The sequence below is a fragment of the Rhinopithecus bieti genome, unplaced genomic scaffold (genome assembly GCF_001698545.2).
Source record: "Rhinopithecus bieti isolate Rb0 unplaced genomic scaffold, ASM169854v2 scaffold_2247, whole genome shotgun sequence".
In the NCBI taxonomy this organism is placed as follows: domain Eukaryota; kingdom Metazoa; phylum Chordata; class Mammalia; order Primates; family Cercopithecidae; genus Rhinopithecus; species Rhinopithecus bieti.
The window spans coordinates 410,029-431,523 of record NW_016803732.1 but is presented as its reverse complement, the minus strand read 5'-3'; the positions used below and the strand labels follow the sequence as shown (position 1 = coordinate 431,523).

At 36.6% G+C, this 21,495-nt stretch overlaps 2 protein-coding genes across 3 annotated transcripts in view; both read right to left on the bottom strand.

The window, feature by feature from the left end:
- Positions 1-2,085: 2,085 nt before the first annotated feature.
- On the bottom strand, positions 2,086-12,017 carry CUNH3orf38 (chromosome unknown C3orf38 homolog). Of its 2 annotated transcripts, none has more exons than XM_017852125.1 (3): positions 11,511-12,017; positions 8,216-8,457; positions 2,086-4,005 (listed from the first exon to the last, which is right to left on the bottom strand). In XM_017852125.1, exons 1-3 carry the CDS (start codon positions 11,635-11,637, stop codon positions 3,394-3,396), a joined length of 981 nt encoding a protein of 326 aa, XP_017707614.1. In that variant the 5' UTR covers positions 11,638-12,017; the 3' UTR covers positions 2,086-3,393. The 2 variants fall into 2 exon arrangements, with proteins under 2 accessions (XP_017707614.1, XP_017707606.1); XM_017852117.1 differs by having other exon boundaries at positions 2,086-4,008; positions 11,511-12,016.
- Positions 11,685-21,495, bottom strand: part of ZNF654 (zinc finger protein 654) — a 91,607-nt gene continuing 81,796 nt past the window's right edge. The window contains exons 12-13 of the mRNA XM_017852019.1: positions 11,931-12,147; positions 11,685-11,774 (exon numbers count right to left, since the gene is read on the bottom strand). Coding sequence (XP_017707508.1) covers positions 11,685-11,774; positions 11,931-12,147 — 307 coding nt within the window. The remainder of the gene's footprint in view (positions 11,775-11,930; positions 12,148-21,495) is intronic.

Sequence of the window (21,495 nt, the reverse complement as noted above, 5' to 3'; positions counted from 1 at the left end):
TCTAAATGTTTTTTTCACGTTTTATCACTTTCTCCAAAGTATGTTATTCTTCATTAAATTTATCTTGCCAAAATAAGATGAATTCTGAATTAATATTTTTTTACGTTCCATTTGACAGTATTTTGGTTGGTTTTGTCTCCATATCTGAAAACCAAAATTCACAAGTTACAACTATCATAAACTAACATTTCCTAGAGATTATCCTTTCACTCATAAAAAAGGCTTAGCTAACTTAAGGACTTAAAAATACCACAAAATCTTTTATAAATATTTCCACTTTCTAATACAGTAGTCGTCTGGGGAAATGTAATTATTATTACGGCAGGATTTTCCAAACATGGAGAATAAGACGCACAGATGTTTTAGTGAAACCCGTTGACTCAATGAAATATGTAAAACTCTAAAATTCATGCAAATATTTTCCTAAGAACACGGCACTCAACTTGTATGACCAACTTCCACAACCCAGAAAGAAAAGGTCAGCTAAGTTTGTGAAAACAGAGATATCCTAAGATAACATTACAGTGTGGTTTGCATTCATTGTTTTGATCTACTTAGCCATATGATCTATTTTGTTAAAACGCAGTTTTGTACTTTTTTTTAGCCACTGTTCTTTATATCTTTTTTCAGACACTATTACAATTTCTTACTGGTACTAGGTAACTAACCTTCTTTTAGTATAAAAATGTTACCTTTCTGAAAACCCAGAACATTTCCTGATCTGCTATCTTGTTTGTCATTTTCAAGTTGATTTAATAATTAAAGATGGCTTTTCCCTTGTCGTTGGTATTTTGGTAAGAAGACACATAAAGTACATTATTTCACATTCTAGATTCTAACAAAGTATTCTAACATAACTATTACATTTTTAAAAAAATTTCAACAAAAAAGGATATTTACTATGTATGCCCTGTTATTAGGCTATGGCAAATTAGCCTACAGCAAGTAAAGGTCCAGACAGTCTCCTCAGTTTGACCGCCCAATTATGATGAATTATGTGTATGGTATTCTTCTTTACGACTGACTCCAGACTTTCCAAATACCAGTTGGGTATATCAAAACAGAGAACTACAGCAGGGTTCTTTCTCCACCATTCCCTGGCATGAACAGACTAATGGGGTCATAGCACAAGTAGGGTTCAATCCTGGCAGTGTGTTTTTGGCTATTCTCACAAAAGGCTGATCAAGCTTCAAGCATCACCAATAGATTTCAATTCCTCTAGGTCTTTCTCCTCCAAATACTGTTTTTCACACACTTCCCCTGTAATGTTTTCCAGGTAGCCTCAGGAATCTCAGGGTCTGTTACTGACCCTGGGCTTTTAAAGTCAGTATCTTTCTCCTCCCAAATCTGAGTTATTTTGGGGGCTTAAAAGTTTCTGCGTATTCAAGTATGAAACTCAAAGAAACTACGTGACTGAAAAAGTAACACTAATGAGAAGAACCAAAGATAAACTCCAGAAGCAGAAAAGCCTTTTGTATACAGTATATAAGTAGCTTTTCGCTCATTCATTAACACATTCACTCCAACATTAGGCTGTACAGTGTGCCCACATGTAGGGATTCGTGAAATAAACATGAAATAAAATAGCATTAATCCTCAAGAATCTTAAGACTATCAAAAGGATTTTAAATTTTTAAGGTTGAATCAAAACCATGTGCAGAAATTGCAGCCTTATTTGGGCTTTACACAAACTCAAAAGTTCAATACTAAAGGTACCTAGAGGAAATCCCTGCCCTTTTTGAATATCTGTGGTAACAGGAATGGTTTTTAATTTCATCCTTTACTTAGGATGTTTATCTATTACACTTTATAATGGTATTTCAAACTTCAAACTAAGGAATAAAAGGTAACCCAGTTTTCAAAACTCAAGCAGAGGTATAGGATGGAGAAAGATGGACTTGTGACCTGATTGTGTACCTTTATAAAAACATGAGAGGAAATTATTTTGCACACTCTTTTCCTTATACTTAATTATATTACAATAATAGTGTAACTAGCAGTTATAAAATTTTCTTTGTTCTGGTTAAATGCCTAAAACTTTAAGAGCAACACAACTACAAATTAAATCTGAATGATACACTATTCTTATAGCAGACAAAAGGGATTTCCCACCTTTATTCTTATTTTAGGACATACCAATTCGTATTCCTCATAAGACATAGCATTAAAAAAACAAAAAGGATGAGTTTTCAGCCTCCTATTTGCAAAATTCTTATCAGTATCCCTAGATGATTATAGTAAAGGAAAAAGTAACATGTACAAATACATCATCACATTTTCCAATTGAGTTTTTTTCCAAATGGTACTTTTATAAATTAAAGTAACTAAGAAAATCCATGATCAGCAAACAGTTGCTAGGTGATGAAGAATTTAAACTTCAAAGCATGTAAATAATTTGGCAACTCAACCATGTAACTCAAACCTAGTAACAGAAAGGTAAAAAACTAAACATTCTAAGCTATAATGTGGGAGTATATATATATACTTATGTATATGTGTAAACACACATTATAAATGCATGGGGTTGTTTTGGGTTTTTTTGTCACCTCTGCCAAGATCAACCAAGAGGAAGAGTAATTTGTTTAAAAGTTAGGAACTGGACATACCTTTAAAATTTCAACAGCATATTTCCTCTATATCGTATTATAATAACGGCTCTATAAAACTGTCGGCTGAAGCCTAGGTAAGAATAAAGTCTGTTTTGAGAACAGTATTTATCATTGCCCAAAAACAGTAAGGAAAATGTGCAGATTACAAAAGATATTTAGCTTGGACTACAGCTGATAACTTTGAAAAACGTCTCTCAAATATTTAAAGAGGTAGTAAGTTTTTCTTAAACTTTTAAATTATTGGACTTTTTTGCAAAAGAATGTTAAATTTTCTAAAATGAGACCTTTGATCTAAAATACTTAATAGTTTTAAAAATATACTATGGTGAGATGTATTTGTAAAATACAATTATCCAGAGTTAGACAAAAGTAAACAAGAAACTTAAAGAGGGGAAGCCTGGACCATTATTAATCCTTTCCCACATGAAAAGTGCAGATATTAGCAGAATATTCACTAAGTAAAAGGAAAATATTACCTGGTTTCTAAGGCACACAGTTAGCTGTCAGATCTAAAGTGGGATTTATTTGCGTTAAGCTTTCAGAACATTTGCTGCAATTCGGGTAGAAATAGTAAGTATTCACATAATATGTAAGTCTGTAGTCCAGAAAGGTATTTCAACTAAAATATGTCAATTTTCACATCTGAAATAATTCAGACATTACTGAGATAGTATTTGGAAGAGTTTCTGTACAGAAGATTTTTTCAGGCTGACAGTACTTAGTGCTTTAGAGGGTCAGGTAAACCCAGTTCTCTTTTGTTCAGCAATGTCTAATTTCCACTACATCAAACTTGGTCCCCAGTTCCACTATCCAAAAACTGCTTTACATTATGTCGTACTTCGCTGGTGCCACATAAAGTGATTACATTATAAAAGGCCTCTAGATCACTTTGTTCAAATTTAACAGCTGGTTTCGGTAATGTTCCAGGAGGAAGGGAACTCTCTCCCATAATTTTCAGGTTGATAAATTTGATTTTCCAAGTATTCTCCACAAAAGGGCAGCGGATGAGTCCAAAAATTTGTTCAAAAATGCCCAAACAAGTGTTTCCTCGATGGACAGTCCCAGCAACTCCAACCATAACCAGTCCATGAGGAGAAGATGCACATTTCAATCCATGTGAATCTAGGTTGGGGCTGAGAAAAAGAAATTCTTCTTTTACTAGTGACAGCAAACGAAGGCTCACGATTTCTGCTCCATGGTAGTCCATAACATTTTGTTCTGATGTGTTGTAATAAAACCTAAGCTTCACATCATGCCAGAAGTGCTGTGGCCCCCATTCATCTTGAGGTGGTCCCAGAAAAGGATTCTGAGAATTAAGGAGTCCAAAGAACCAATGACAGAATTCTTCTCCTAGGCGACGAAAATCAACTTTTTCAGCTTTTTTATCTTCTTTCACCTGCTGATTGAAACAAATAAAATAAATACAAAATAACACCAAGGTTTAACTTTCATATTTATTTTTCTATCTATCCTATTCAAAGTTTGAATGCACCCATTACACCAGAGAGAAATGAATTATATGTGAACTTGCTGAACCCATTATGCATAGTAAAAAATCTTTTTTCAAAAGGAGAAAAATCATTTTAGAAATTTCCAGCTTAAATTGCTGAAAATTCAGCTAAGAGAGTAAGGTTTAGTAAGGCCAACTAAAAAATTAGTATGAACTGGGCAGGTGCAGTGGCTCACGCCTGTAATCCCAGCACTTTGGGAGGCCGAAGCAGGCGGATGGCGAGGTCAGGAGTTCGAGATCAGCCTGGTCAACATAGTGAAACCCCGTCTCTACTAAAAATACAAGAATTAGCCAGGCATGGTGTATTCTGAGCTACTCGGGAGGCTGAGGCAGGAGAATCACTTGAACTTGAGAGGCGGAGGTCGCAGTGAGCCAAGATAGCACCACTGCATTCCAGCCCGTGCAACAGAGCAAGACTCCAAACCTTCAAGATGTTCACTTTAAATGGATGCATTTTGCATATAAATTACATAAAGTTGATATAACTAAGCATTTTCATTTGTCTTTAAATAGACATTCTTACGGTGATTGAAACAGGTTATTTTCTATAACTGGGATTAATTTTATTCTATTATTTCTCTTTTTTCAAAGAAAATGTTACAGTAAACTGGGCGCGGTGGCTCATGCCTGTAATCCCAGTACTTTGGGAGGCCGAAGCAGGCAGATCACTTGAGGTCAGGAGCTCAAGACCAGTCTGGTCAACACGGTGAAACCTCGTCTCTACTAAAAATACAAAAATTAGCTAAGTGTAGTGGCGCATGCCGGTAATTCCAGCTACTTGGGAGGCTGAGGCAGGAGAAGCACTTGAACCCAGAGGGCGGAGGCTGCAGTGAGTTGAGATCATGCCACTGTACTCCAACCTGGGTGACAGGACAGACTTTGTCTCAAAAAAAAAAAAAAAAAGTTATTGTAAAAATCTACCTGATAGACTAGATCTCATTCATCCATATGTTCCACAACACTACTTTACCGAGATGTATGAGACCTTAGGTTCACTGAGCACCTGCTATTCAATATACTGGGCACTGTGTGTGGTACTTAAGAGCTATTTCTTCCTACCTTCACAATAAGCCCTAGGACATAGATATTATTATGATCATTTTATAGATTTAAAAAACAAGGCTCGGAAAGGTCAAGTTATTTGCCTAAGTTAACACACCTAGTATATGGCAGACCCTAATTGGAAGTTGTATCTGTATGAGTTCAAAGTCAATGCTCTTATCAGTACATAAAGTAAGAAAGCTCTTAGAAGATTCTTTCCTAATGTGAAGGCAAAGCTTTCTCACTCTGAAACCTCATTAATTCAAAAAATGTGGTATGTAGTTTAAAAATCTGCAAATCACCTAGAGGTTAATTCAAGGAACACTTAAATATTTGTGCAATATCTAAAATGTACAGTGGAGATACAAAGAACAGAAACAGCCAACGTCCGTTGGAGAAAATTTCTACAATAGAACTTTTTCTAGCTAAAAAAAAAAAAGCAAAAAAAAATTTAGGTTCCAATGTAGGGGCGGGGCATCAAGAAAAATAGCTAACGCATGCTGGGCTTAACACCTAGGTGATAGGTTGATAGGTGCAGCAAAACACCATGGCACATGTTTACCTATTTAACAAACCTGCACACATACCCTGGAACTTTAAAAAAATTTTTTAAAGTAAAATTTTAGGTTGTTTTCATGACATTTTTGCAATACCAAAAACGTCTTAAAAGTGAGAAATAATTTGCCATAAAATTCTTCTAAAGTGAAAAAAAATTACACAGAGCTAAAGTTAAAATTAACCTTGCATTAGACCTAAAACCATAAAACCCTAGAAGAAAACCTAGGTAATACCATTCAGGACATAGGCATGGGCAAGGACTTCATGTCTAAAACACCAAAAGCAATGGCAACAAAAGCCAAAATTGACAAATGAGATCTCAATAAATTAAAGAACTTCTGCACAGCAAAAGAAACTACTATCAGAGTGAACAGGCAACCTACAGAATGGGAGAAAATTTTGCAATCTACTCATCTGACAAAGGGATAATATCCAGAACCTACAAAGAACTCAATCAAATTTATAAGAAAAAAAACAACCCCATCAAAAAGTGGGCAAACGATATGAACAGACATTTCTCAAAAGAAGACATTCATACAGCCAACAGACACATGAAAAAATGCTCATCATCACTCGCCATCAGAGAAATGCAAATCAAAACCACAATGAGATACCATCTCACACCAGTTAGAATGGCAATCATTAAAAAGTCAGGAAACAACAGGTGTTGGAGAGGATGTGGAGAAATAGGAACACTTTTACACTGTTGGTGGGATTGTAAACTAGTTCAACCATTATGGAAAACAGTATGGCAATTCCTCAAGGATCTAGAACTAGATGTACCATATGACCCAGCCATCCCATTACTGGGTATATACCCAAAGGATTATAAATCATGCTGCTATAAAGACACATGCACACGTATGTTTATTGCGGCACTATTCACAATAGCAAAGACTTGGAATCAACCCAAATGTCCATCAGTGACAGACTGGATTAAGAAAATGTGGCACATATACACCATGGAATACTATGCAGCCATAAAAAAGGATGAGTTCCTGTCCTTTGTAGGGACATGGATGCAGCTGGAAACCATCATTCTCAGCAAACTATCACAAGAACAGAAAACCAAACACCACATGTTCTCACTCATAGGTGGGAACTGAACAATGAGATCACCTGGACACAGGAAGGGGAACATCACACACCAGGGTCTATTGTGGGGAGGGGGGAGAGGGGAGGGATAGCATTAGGAGATATACCTAATGTAAATGACGAGTTAATGGGTACAGTACACCAACATGGCATATGTATACATATGTAACAAACCTGCACGTTGTGCACACGTACCCTAGAACTTAAAGTATAATTTAAAAAAAAAAAAAGTGAAGATATAAAAAAAAATAGGCATTTGCATATAAATAAATCAGTAATATTTGAGAAAAATAAAAGAAATGAGTAAGTCGATAAGCCACTTTTAACCAGCACTAGTGATTGTTCAATGGAAACATATAAACTCAATATAAACTTGAAGTTAATTCCATTTAATTGACAGCTTATTTTATAATAGTATTTTATTAAGGAATTAATTTACATATAGTAAAATCACAAAACTAAACACACAGCATGAGGAATGTTGACAAATGTATGCAGCTACATAACCATCATCTAGATCAAAATACAAAACATTTCAATCACCCCAGAACATTTCCTCAGGCCCCTTTTCCATTCAATTTGAATTCCTCGCCCTCACTCAAAGCAGCCACTGCTCTGGTATCTATTATCAAATGCTAGCTTTGCCTAGAATTGACTTTAATATAAAAGTAATTAGATAGTATGTTATGTCTGGCTTGTTTTGCTCTACTTAATGTTTTTGAGATTCATACAGGTTGTTGCATGTATCAGCAGTCCTTTTTTAAATGAACAGTATTCCACTGGAAAAAAAAAAAAATTAACCTTGAAGTTTACTCTCTAAAAATCCAATAGTCCTCATTTGACGATGCTGATATTGAAAAATACTTTTTCTCTCACATATCAATAGATGATTCCATACATATCACGATATGTCAGAAACATTTTTTCTTTTAGTTGCTTTACTGGTCTCTTCCTTCCTTCGGGACTGATAGAATATGAAACAAAGTTAAAATTATAAAATATAAATAAAATAGGCTAGGCATGGTGGCTCATGCCTGTAATTCCAGCTGAGGTGGGAGGACCACTTGAGGCCAGGAGTTCAAGAACAGCCTGGGCAACATAGTTGAGACCCTATCCCTACAAAATATTTTAAAAATTAGCCAGGCATGGTGGTGTATGCCTGTAGCCCTAGCTACTCAGGAGGCAGAGGAGGGTGGATCACTTGAGCCCAGAAATTCAAGGCTGCAGTGAGCTATGATTATACCACTGCACTCCAGCCTGGGCAACAGAGCAAGAATCTCTTAAAAAATAAAAATAAAAAAACCCCACAAACATTATTAACCATGTTCCCCAAGATTTAGGATTATCAACAAAGTTTCAGACAGAACAAAGGTTCAGAAAAGAACTATAAGATTTATTTTACCTGTTGAAAGAGTTGGATGTCCTCTGTCTTTGTAACTGGCTCTGGCATTTCCTTCAATTTCAGTTGTGGTTGCTTTTGCCAGTAATCTTTTGCATGCTGAATAAGATTGTGTTTTTCAGTAGCTGGAGGTATAACAATCCCCTGTGTTGCCAAGTACTTAAATATAACTTCTCGGTGGACTTTTCTACGCCTTAGAAGTTCTTCTGCACTTTGGCTGTACACTAATATCGCACGAACAGCATCTAGAAAGAAATCGCGAAGATTAATAAAAAATCATGAGGCACTTACAAATTTGTGCCAGGTCAGCAGAAACTCTATTAAATAATATTTACAAGCTCTTTTCACAGTATTACTGCTGCTGCATGATAGCCATCACTTAAAAAAAACAGGAAGTCCATTGTCAGTTTTCTTTCAATGTCTTTATGCCTTAAACTTCCCTTACCTAAAATCTCTTCACTTCCCATAAGTGACAGTGAAAGTTCAGCATTTTCTCTTAAAGAATTGCATTTTAAGAAAACAATCAAGCCAGAAAAACATTTTTTCTAATAAGGCCAACAGTCCTAAATTCATGTACAACCTCTAAAAATAGGGACAATTACAACAATATTTTAGATGTCAAGGAATTTTAGTCCTATCTCCTCTACAGATAATGAAAGTTGAGGCCATATTAGGTATCAATTATTGTTTGTTTTTTTTTTTTTGAGACGAGTCTTTCTCCGTCACCCAAGCTGGTATGCAGTGGTGCGATCTTGGCTCACTGCAAGCTCTGCCTCCCGGGTTCATGTCATTCTCCTGCCCCAGGCTCCTGAGTAGCTGGGACTACAGGTGCCTGCCACCATGCCCAGCTAAATTTTTTTGTTTTTGTTTTTGTTTTTTTAGTAGAGACTGGGTTTCACCGTGTTAGCCAGGATGGTCTTGATCTCCTGACCTCGTGATCTGCCTGCCTTGGCCTCCTAAAGTACTGGGATTACAAGCGTGAGCCACCGCATCTGGCCCAATTATTGTATTTCTAGAAAGTGGAGAACCAGGGCTTGTATTTTTATACTTTTTATTTTAATTTTTATTCTTTTGAGACGGAGTCTCGCTGTCACCCAGCCTGGACTGCAGTGGCGCGATCTTGGCTGACTGCAACCTCCACCTCCTGGGTTCAAGGGATTCTCCTGTCTCAGTCTCCCAAGGGGTTACAGGTGCGTGCCACCACACCCAGCTAATTTTTGTATTTCTAGTAGAGACAGGGTTTTACCACGTTGGCCAGGCTGGTCTCGAACTCTTGACCTCAGATGATCCACCTGCCTCAGCCTCCCAAAGCGCTGGGATTACAGGCGTGAGCCACCACGCCTGGCCGACTTGTATTTTAAAATATTTATATTAAACACAGACCAAAGAATATTTCTGACATGTGTGAGTCATACAGAATGGCAATAAGACGAACTTCCATATGCATACCTCCTAACTTAGGACATAAGAAATAATACTATCTTTGAGGCCCCCATTTCATCTCTTCCCTAATGCTATTCCTCTTTCTTCTCATCCACCTCAGAGTAGCTACTATACTAAATGTTGCTTTAAAATTTCCCTTTTTTTATAGCTGTACAGCATAAGTATATATCCCTGAACTATATTTGGTTTGGTATGTTTTAAATTGTGCTATAAATTCAATCCATCCATACACAGTATATAGTTTTCTATAATCAGCTTTTCACTTAATATTTTCTGGAGTAATCTGATACACATAGCTAGTTCATTTTCACTGCTATATCATAATTAGTTATATGACTGTACACAAGGTACCTAGCTATTCTTCTGTTTACAGACTTCTACTCTGTGTCCAATTACAAACGCTGTTACTTTGAACATTCTCATACATATCTCCCAGTACCCAAAGGGGCAAGCAGTATGAGCATCAACCTGGAGCTTGTCAGAAGCAGAATTTCTGGGCCTCCCCTAAAACTAATGAATCAGAACCTGCATTTTAACAAGATCCCTGAGAGATTCAAAAGCATATTCAAGTTTGAGAAGACTAGGTCGGTCTCGAGTATGTGTCTAATCTGCCATTTTAGGAGATGTCAAATTTGTTCTTCAAAGTGGTAGTTTTAACTTAAACTCCTTCACTAGTTGTCAACGAGTTGCTTCACCTGATCATGAACACTTGAAGTTTATAGTGTATATTTTTAATTTTTTTTTCCAATCTGGTACACAGAAAAGACAACTTCTGTTTCTGGTTTTCATTTCATTAGTTTCTAAAGGCACTGAGTATACTTTCATATGCTTAAATGTTATTCTCCCTCACGTCCCAACAATGTTTCTTCAAGTCATTTGAACGTTTTTGAACTGGGAATTTTTTTCTTATTTGCTTTTAGATACCCTATCAATTAAACGCAGCATTTTACCCATTATAATTTTAAATTCACACTCACCATGACTGTAAGAAGGTGAAGGCATGTAAGACAAACGCTGAAGAACCATGTAAGTCTAAAACTATTTTAGGTCTTAATTATTTGGAATTTCCTCTTTTAAGTGTCTATGGCTCAAAGTGATAAATGACTTTCTTCAATGCCAAAAATGAAATCCGACTTAAGCAGAAAAACCCAGTTTTAAAAGGGCAGAATCTTTTAAAGATAATCATATACTAATATGGGAATCTGGAATTGTTCACGTTTTGAAGTAAAATTCAGCAAATTTAAAATAAAACTAGCTACCCGACACACAAAATGAACAAACGCTTTACATTTTTACATGGACTAGTCACAATCAGACTTCGCACTAATAGTTCTTAAAAATCCACCGGAGTATGTATTTAGCTCGCTTGTATGTATTCCTAGTACGAAAATCAGCTCTGAAAATTTTGCCTCCAAAAGAGACACGGATTCAAGGTGTCTGCCATTTAATTACAGTAGTTGCTTTTTACCAGAGACATAGAAAATGTTTGCCAACCTCCTCCCACTCAAACTTGAAGAAAAACGCCCGAGCGGTAGCTGACTCTCGTCAGCTGATCGGAACTGAAAATGCAAAACATTCTGGCTCCCCAGAAAAATTTTAAAAATTACTAATGACTTATTCCGAATCCTTGAATTAACAAGCGCTGCCCATAATATTGAATGGATAAAACCTGGAAGCCGCGCCATCATCACCACCACCACCTCCCTCCCTTGACCCGGCAGCCCAAGTCTGGGTAGTGGTTGCAGAGCCGTGGATCTGCCGCGGCGGCCAAGATTCCCGAGGATTCTGCCTAAGCGGGGTAGGCGTGAGGCCAGGGGAGGGGCGGCAGCCTTCTAGGTGAAGGGTCCGCTCTTACCTTGGCGGTCTTCAGGCTGCACCAGGCGGTTAGTGACGGTGTCGCATAGGGCCATGATCTCGTCGTTGTCCAGTAGGCCAAGCAGGTTACGGCAGCCCTCCATCTCTGAAGAGCTGAGTCCCGACATCTCCACCCCCGGGGCTGGGGGTAAAGACGACGGCAATAATGTCGCCCCTACGGCCCACTGGGCCCGCGCCTGGCAACAGACACCGGAAGTGCCTTTCTTGTTGTTCGCCGTCGAAGGGCCTCGAGTATTCCAGGCCTCTGGGCGGAAGTAATCGCCAAAGAGGTCAATCAGGAAACAAAGTGCTCCCGCTTGTGGTTCCGGGCTGGGGACGGAGTGAAGTCCCACGTATCTCAATTAAGGGAAGTGCCGGGTTTATATGGAGAACATACACTTTCAGCAAGGGAGCTGGTTACCGAAAGAGAAGTCCCTCCTCCAAAAGACCGACTTGGAGGGCTGCGCAGGTGCAGGTGCGTAGAAAGCAGCCCGCAAGCCGGGTGCACCGCGAGCTCCCGTGATGCCGCGGGGCCGTCCAATGGAGGCGGCTCCTCCCCGCCCGCGGGCCGGGCCCCCGGGAGCGCTTGAATGTCTTCTGCGGCCACTTCTGAGTTGGGTGAGCCGGTAGTTTGATTCCTTAAATTAAGTAAACTAAAATAATTTAGTTTTGTTTAACATTATAGTATGAAAAGTTAAAAATAGATAATCCACTGTGCCTGGCCGCCTTCCAGCGGACTTTCCTCTCAAACACGCCGGGACAGTTTCTTGCCTCCATTTCCCTTGTTGCCGGCTCGGCCTTAGAAGAGGCGATGTCGCGCGCAATTTAAGGTTGGGGGTTCTGGACGCCAGATTGCCAGGGTTTTACTCCGCCATTTACTCAGACTGTAAGCAAGCTCCTTAGCCTTTTCCCCTTCAGTTTCCTATGGAAGTGGATCTAGTGGAGATGCCTACCTCTTGGGGTTGTGGGGGCGGGGTGAACAGTGCGTGGCTCTTACTGAAGAGCTCTTACTAAAGAGCTGATACTACTATTGGCATGGTAGCAACACACATTGACGAGAGAAATAGTCATGCTCTGCTAAACAGGAATCAGACTAAATTGTCACTTGCCTTTTCTCTTTCCATTTTTAAGGCCTGTTTTTGATCAGTTGACATTTAATTGGGGTATTGCCATTTAGTAGCTGAAATGTACACATCTGCAGATCCTGGCGAGCAAATTTAACTTTAAAATATATTTTTACATATAAAAAATAGAATTGACCGGGCGCGGTGGCTCACGCCTGTAATCCCAGCACTTTGGGAGGCTGAGGCGGACGGATCACAAGGGGCCAGGAGTTCGAGACCAGCCTGGCCAACATAAAGAAACCCCGTCTTCACTAAAAATACAAAAAAATTAGCTTGGCATGGTGGCAGACGCCTGTAATCCCAGCTACTCGAAGGCTGAGGCAGGGGAATCGCTTGAACTCTGGAGGCAGAAGTTGCAGTTAGCCGAGATCACTCCACACTCACTGCACCCCAACCTGGGTGACAGAGCGAGACCCTGTCTCAAAAATAAACAATAGCTAAATATCAGTCATACAGTGTACATGTAGTCTTTAAAACATGGCATTCAAAATACGGTGAAATTGTCAGTGGATGTTATTTGGGGTACCATTTGCTCAACACAGCAATTCTTCATATTTTAAATTAAGTATTAATGAATGCCTGCTACTATTGAAGGTTCAGAGACGTGACCCTGACCTTTCTTCAAGGAGCTTTTGGGAGTGTTGTTAGTAAAGAGCTGACAAGATAAGTGCTAAAATATGTTGGTGTGGGACCACGTGGAGGGCATGTCCAACTTATTTCATTCGTTCATTAAAAATGTATTATAGTTCAGCACCTACTTGCCAGTTATTGTTCTTTGTACTGGGGCAAAAAACAATGCTTGCATTTTGGTGGAAGGAAATAGACAGTAAACATGTAAGAAACTATATAGTCGGCCAGGAAATGCTATGGAAAAAAATAAATCCGGAAGACAGGGATGGGAGAGGATGTTAGTATTTTATACAGGTTGAAAGGAAAACTTCTTTAAGTGACTTTGAAGATCACAAGAAAGTGAGTGAACCGCAGGAGAAGCATGTTAGGAAGAGGCAAGAGATTTCGAGGAAGGAGTCCAGGAGACTGGAGCCCCTTTGAGCAAGGAGGAGGCAATGAGCAATGTGGTTAGAGTTGCAGTCAAGACTGATCTAACACAGGGTTTCTTGATCATAGAACTGTTGACATTTTGGCCAGGATAACCTTTTGTCGAGGGGATTGTCCTGTGCATTGTAGGATGCTTAACGCATCCCCATCCTCTACCCACTAGGTGCCAGTAGCACCTCCTTCCCTCTCTGCGCCAACCAAAATTACCTCCAGACGTTGTTACATGTCCCCTGCAGGGCAAAATCACCCACAATTAAGAGCCACTGATATAAAACCTGTCAAGATGCTTTTCGAGATGATGACAGTGTTCTTTTTACTGTCCAATACAGTAACTATCAGACACGTGGCTCTTGAGCTTCTTGTGTTTAGTGCAACTAAGGAACTGAATTGTAAGTTTTATTTGAATTTAAATTTTAATAGCCACACGTGTCTAGTGACTACTGTCTTGGATAGTGTAGGTCTAGAACCTTGTAGACCATTATATGGACTTTAGCTTTCATTTTTTATCTCTTTCTCATTATTCTGTCAATCTCTCCAGACTAGTCAGTGGTTCCCTTATCATCTGTTCCTTCAACTTGCCACAGGCTCTTGCCTCAAAGCCTTTGCTCTTGCCCCTGGCATATTCTTCCCTTGGATACCTGAATGACTCTTTCCCCTACTTTAGTCAGGTTCCTGCTCAAAAGTCACCTTATCAGAGGCCTTGCCTCATCATCTTGCTTAAATTCACCACCAACACCATGCTTACTTATGCGTTTCCTACCCACTTTATTTTTCTGCATAGCACTCATACTGTATGTTTGTTGTCCCCCAATAGAATATGAGCTCTGTGAGGCAAGGATTTTTGTTTTTCATTGCCTGTTACAGAGGCCAGCACACGGTAGGTATCCAACGAATATTGGTTGAATGAATGAATGAGCTTTGAAGGCACTGGCAGGTTTTAAACAGGAATGTCATTATCTGACTTGTCTCAGAGCAGGATTACTTTGGCTGCTGGTGTGAAGACTGAAGGGAGGGTAAGGGTAGAAGCAGGGAACCCAGTTAGGAGACTATTAAAATAGTCCAGGTTAGAGAAAATGGTGGCTTGAATTAGAGTGAAAGGCATGATAGAGTCAGGGATGATAAGAAGGTTTTGGTTCGGGCAACTAGTTGCCATTTATCAAGAGGAGGAATGCCAGGGGAGTAATTAAGAGACCTGGCTTTCTGACAAAGTGGTTATGCTTAGGAAGGATTAAATCAAAGAATGAGAAATGGGACAGGGAAAAAGGTGAACAACCAGTAAAGGGAATAGTAGTGAAAAATGCATGGACTAAAATAACATGATGAGGGTAGATGGGGGGTTTTAAATATGACTGAAGCCAAAGACAGGGTACAGGAGCCATACCTAACATGAAGAGAAACTTAGCAAAATTCTGTATCAGTGGGATGTATAGCTCTCCACAACGATAAAACTAGTGTGCTGGAATTTGAGTGTAACTAACTGATCCTCACACCTCTTTGCACTGTTTCCATTAAATTCCGTTCTGATAGTTTCATTTACTGAATACAACTTGAGCAAAAAACAAAAAACTCTCCCCATTAGAGCGGTTTGGGATATTAGATCTGACTACCAAAGTGTCCATTCACCCAACAGTTTAAGTACCTAGTAATAGGGGACTTCTTTAAATGTCTTGGAAACTAATTTTTGAGAAGGTTCTATCAATTTAAGGGGAAAGTTTATCTTCTAGGGAAATACAAAGAACCTTATTGCTTTAGATCTGTGATTTTCAAACCTTAGCTTGTATCAGAATCATCTGGAGGATTTGTTAAGACAGATGGCCTCCAACCTGACCACAATTTAGCATTTCTAACAAATTTCCAGGTGATGCTGATTCTGCTGCTCTAGAAACCACATAAGAATCACTGCTAGAAGATACTACTACAAATGTTATCTCTACCAGGCTTCATCCTTTGACTCTGAAATCACTGATCCTCAGGCAAATCTGACCCGATTTGGATTATTAGATCCACTCATGCTCTACATTTGTAGGGAAGAGTGTGTGGCACAATGGAAACATGGTTTTGGGACACATCTGATTTTTCAGTCACCCTCGGCATTTATTAGCTGTGTGATTTTAATCAGGTTAACCTTTCTGAACTTTGATGTCTACAGAGCAGTGTTCATATTTACCCTCGAGTTGTTCTATTAGAGGTAGCATATATCAACAAGCCATTTCTTCCCCGCTGTGCAGTACCCATCAATAAGGCATGAAACTTTCTATCATTTACAATTTTTATTCCAAATATTAGTGGATTGACTCTATTTCAAATCTTGATGTACAGTTAAAACATCTGTCCCTGTTTTATCAGTTGATTCTTAAAATCAGTACAGACATTATGCTATGAAAATCAGCTGAATTTGGTTATCTTGGAAGCCTGTTTAGTAGCAGTTGCTTCCCAGAATTCCTCAAATTACAGAAAAGGAAAATGAAGTTATCTAAACCCCAATAACTTTGTCCAAATAACTCAATACATTCATTATTTTGAATATGGAATATATTGAGTCTAAGATCATATGACCATAAATCAGACTGATAATTTTAGATCTCAGCTCTAGAATGTTTCAGTAACACTCTCATAGTGTTTCAAGGCATAATGCTTGTAACTTGCACAAATCATTTTATCCCATTTATCATTTGCAGTGTGAGCTCATCACATCAGAAAGGTTTTTTTCCTACTTAAAGCCCCATTTTTTCCAATTGCAAGTTATAACAAATAGTTTGGAGGGTTTTCCTTTGTTACTGAACCAAAAAAGTAGGAGCCCTCATGCTCAAGGACATCACTTTGGGTTACAGCTTACTGACTTTAAAACGTTTATTTCCCCAGTGAAATTCTTTCCTAGGAAGTAATTTTCATCATCATTTATATTGTAATATTTCAAAATGATTTCAGTCTTTGTTTTTTTTAAGTTCCACCAGAAGCTCTTCATTTTGAAGAATTACCAATGTAGACAAATTTATCTACTGTCTTGCCTTTGGAGAGTTCCGACACTTACTAAGTTTGCAGAAAGTACTGTATCGCACTGAACCCACTTACCTGAAGTGACTTTGGTGAAGCAGAATTCTATCAACTTTTATTCCTCCATATAGGCATTCGTTAAAATGTCTAAAATGCCTATTTTGTGTAAAATTTTAGATATTTCTATTTTCTATATTATGTTTAAAAAAAATCACTCAATCCAAATATGGTAGTGATACTAACTGAAATATGCCATTCCTTTATAAGACATAATTGACATTTTCATTTAATATATACCTTATATAAGTCTAATTCCTTTTGAAAGCAATGTACTACATAAAATTGAACACTTGATTACCAACAAGGACAACGTTTTATTGAACAAATCTATGTACAGTACAAAAAATTTCTTGAAATGAGACACTATTGTTGATTTATTGCAGTTCAATGGCTCAGTTTTAATTTGTACTCTTATAAAATGCAAAGTAAAATAATTTAACATTCAACAAGGAAGCACAAATTTCCTTTCTTGCTGAATCTGTAATATCTTTCACATATTAACAATTCCAAAATGCATATGCAGCATTTACTCATTCTGAAAAGGTGTTTTACAGTACCAAATAAATTAAAAAATAAACACTATCATCCCTTTTAGGTTTTCATCCATACATCAGTATTAAATCAAACATGAAAGGAGTACGGCTGAACCTTCAGTGTGATTTGAAAAGAATCACAAGTTCAATGATATAAATTATTTAAGTATTATATAATTGGTGGTTTTAAAAAAATTAATATGGCTAAAGCCCAAAGTACCAGTGTCCTTGTCCATGGAGATTACCTTTTTTACCTCCTCCATCATATCTGAGCAGCAAAATTCAGATTTGCTATTTTCTTGACCTTACTGACACACAGCAGAAATTTAACATTTAATTTTTTGAAGGAAATTTTATTTAAAATGAAGATTCTTGGTCCATGTAGGATGAATACATCCTCAAAACAGAAGAAAAGAAGAAGAATCTGAGGAATAAGAAGCAAGCTTCCTTTTCTTCTGAAGCTCAAATTAGAACTGTTGGAAGTTTATGCACCCTATAAAAGCAAAATGATGTAGGTTTATGTTTTAAAAGACAGACATAATAAAATGAACACATTCTTTCAATAGCTATTTGAGAAATATATAAACCGAGGTTAAGACAGGGTGGTCAAATAGAATTTTATAAAACATTCCTTGATTTAGTTATATATAAACCAGTTTGATCTCAGTCTTTCAGAAATAATTTTCTCTTAGCAACACAAAAGTAGAAATAAACCTCAAATTAAAGACAAATAACAAATGGAATATATTTGAAACATCTTTGCATGAACAATGGAAGTAATGAAAATGGAATACTTTGTGGGCATGGATTTATATCAGTTGTTACAACTTGTGAAAAAATGTGATAAAATATTAAACTTCTGGAAAATGTACAAAGCAGAAATATTTCAAAAGACTTCACTGTCCAAATGAACCAGTTTCCAAACAGACTTTTATTACAAGACATACTTTTAGAATGAACTAAAATAAAATTCATTACATTTTAGTATCAAGAAATACAGAAAACATTTTTTAGCTGACCTTAAAGAAAAGACTTTAATTATGAGCTGTGTTTAGTTACCTAAATGTAAATTCCACAGCCTAATGTAGGCTACATAACAGAAACAAATTTAAATTTGGAATGGACTTATGACCATCATTGCATAGTAGTGAATGCTGATGATAAACGAATAAAACCGGGAAATTAAAAAAAAAATCATCTGATCTATCATGATCTGGAAATCCTAATAAAATATGGATGCTACCTGGAAGAAATTCCCCACTTCCNATCATCATTTATATTGTAATATTTCAAAATGATTTCAGTCTTTGTTTTTTTTAAGTTCCACCAGAAGCTCTTCATTTTTGAAGAATTACCAATGTAGACAAATTTATCTACTGTCTTGCCTTTGGAGAGTTCCGACACTTACTAAGTTTGCAGAAAGTACTGTATCGCACTGAACCCACTTACCTGAAGTGACTTTGGTGAAGCAGAATTCTATCAACTTTTATTCCTCCATATAGGCATTCGTTAAAATGTCTAAAAATGCCTATTTTGTGTAAAATTTTAGATATTTCTATTTTCTATATTATGTTTAAAAAAAATCACTCAATCCAAATATGGTAGTGATACTAACTGAAATATGCCATTCCTTTATAAGACATAATTGACATTTTCATTTAATATATACCTTATATAAGTCTAATTCCTTTTGAAAGCAATGTACTACATAAAATTGAACACTTGATTACCAACAAGGACAACGTTTTATTGAACAAATCTATGTACAGTACAAAAAATTTCTTGAAATGAGACACTATTGTTGATTTATTGCAGTTCAATGGCTCAGTTTTAATTTGTACTCTTATAAAATGCAAAGTAAAATAATTTAACATTCAACAAGGAAGCACAAATTTCCTTTCTTGCTGAATCTGTAATATCTTTCACATATTAACAATTCCAAAATGCATATGCAGCATTTACTCATTCTGAAAAGGTGTTTTACAGTACCAAATAAATTAAAAAATAAACACTATCATCCCTTTTAGGTTTTTCATCCATACATCAGTATTAAATCAAACATGAAAGGAGTACGGCTGAACCTTCAGTGTGATTTGAAAAGAATCACAAGTTCAATGATATAAATTATTTAAGTATTATATAATTGGTGGTTTTAAAAAAATTAATATGGCTAAAGCCCAAAGTACCAGTGTCCTTGTCCATGGAGATTACCTTTTTTACCTCCTCCATCATATCTGAGCAGCAAAAATTCAGATTTGCTATTTTCTTGACCTTACTGACACACAGCAGAAATTTAACATTTAATTTTTTGAAGGAAATTTTTATTTAAAAATGAAGATTCTTGGTCCATGTAGGATGAATACATCCTCAAAACAGAAGAAAAGAAGAAGAATCTGAGGAATAAGAAGCAAGCTTCCTTTTCTTCTGAAGCTCAAATTAGAACTGTTGGAAGTTTATGCACCCTATAAAAGCAAAATGATGTAGGTTTATGTTTTAAAAGACAGACATAATAAAATGAACACATTCTTTCAATAGCTATTTGAGAAATATATAAACCGAGGTTAAGACAGGGTGGTCAAATAGAATTTTATAAAACATTCCTTGATTTAGTTATATATAAACCAGTTTGATCTCAGTCTTTCAGAAATAATTTTCTCTTAGCAACACAAAAGTAGAAATAAACCTCAAATTAAAGACAAATAACAAATGGAATATATTTGAAACATCTTTGCATGAACAATGGAAGTAATGAAAATGGAATACTTTGTGGGCATGGATTTATATCAGTTGTTACAACTTGTGAAAAAATGTGATAAAATATTAAACTTCTGGAAAATGTACAAAGCAGAAATATTTCAAAAGACTTCACTGTCCAAATGAACCAGTTTCCAAACAGACTTTTTATTACAAGACATACTTTTAGAATGAACTAAAATAAAATTCATTACATTTTTAGTATCAAGAAATACAGAAAACATTTTTTAGCTGACCTTAAAGAAAAGACTTTAATTATGAGCTGTGTTTAGTTACCTAAATGTAAATTCCACAGCCTAATGTAGGCTACATAACAGAAACAAATTTAAATTTGGAATGGACTTATGACCATCATTGCATAGTAGTGAATGCTGATGATAAACGAATAAAACCGGGAAATTAAAAAAAAAATCATCTGATCTATCATGATCTGGAAATCCTAATAAAATATGGATGCTACCTGGAAGAAATTCCCCACTTCCATAGTAGCCTCATTGAAGAAGCTCTAATATAATAGGGTCTGATGAGATTATCTGCCTTAAACAAAGATTTTGTTATTTAGAATAACTGGAATATTTGACATTAGGACATTAGGAGATCCGTTTTGAAACAGTTTGCCTTTTTGTTATTTTTATCCCTGTTTTAGATTTACACACTATTAGGTAAAAGGAAGTCTTTAAGCATCTTCCTTTCCATAATGGACAAATGGAAAACATCTGAGAGAGTATTTTAAAAAATATTTATTTTGTTAACACTTTATTAAGTTAAAGTTTTCTTAGGAAAATAACTTATCACTAAGGAAAACAATGCATGAATGTCTCTCATTGTGTTGTGCAAATGTTTTGCGTAACTACTGCCTTTTACATATAAAAATTACTATTCAGACCAGAGTCATCACTAATGAATAAAAAAACAGGAGTAGTATGGCTTATTTTGGAATTACCTCTCCTAATAGAATAAAATGAATGAATTCTCAACCTGATTCTTAGCTGATTTTTTGAGCCAGTTATTTTAATAGGACTGTACTTAGATAACTCATATTAATGTCTAAAGGACCTTACTATGAATCATCAAGCAGTGTCCCAACATATATACAAACAGAAATATCCCAGTGTGCTTTTACCATTATTCACATTGAATAATTTGCAATTCAGTGTTTTCCTTCAACTACAAAGCCTGTAAAGTCTTAGATTCCTTTCATCTCTCCCCAGAGTTACTGATGGTTTTTTTCCCCTATTTTATTGACACTGCTGCCCTTTAAATGTAACTAATTTATACCACAAAAGTGGTTAGTGGGAGGTTCCATCAAGAGCTTATTAGCAAAGCACTGTGGTTTTTTTTTAAATTTCTTAATTTTCAATGCTGGCGTGCCATTCATTGAACTTTGACTTAATTAATCATCTGGAAACCAGTTACAATCTTTAATTGATAGCACTGTGGTGTGTTAATGTATAAGTTTCTAAAT

Coding starts and splice junctions, on each gene's coding strand:
- CUNH3orf38 (XM_017852117.1), bottom strand. CDS start 11,637: ATGTCGGGACTCAGCTCTTCAGAGATGGAGGGCTGCCGTAACCTGCTT. Junction 8,458..11,510: donor GCAGCCTGAAGACCGCCAAG/GTAAGAGCGGAC, acceptor ATTTCTTTCTAG/ATGCTGTTCGTGCGATATTA. Junction 4,009..8,215: donor ACATCCAACTCTTTCAACAG/GTAAAATAAATC, acceptor TGTTTCAATCAG/CAGGTGAAAGAAGATAAAAA.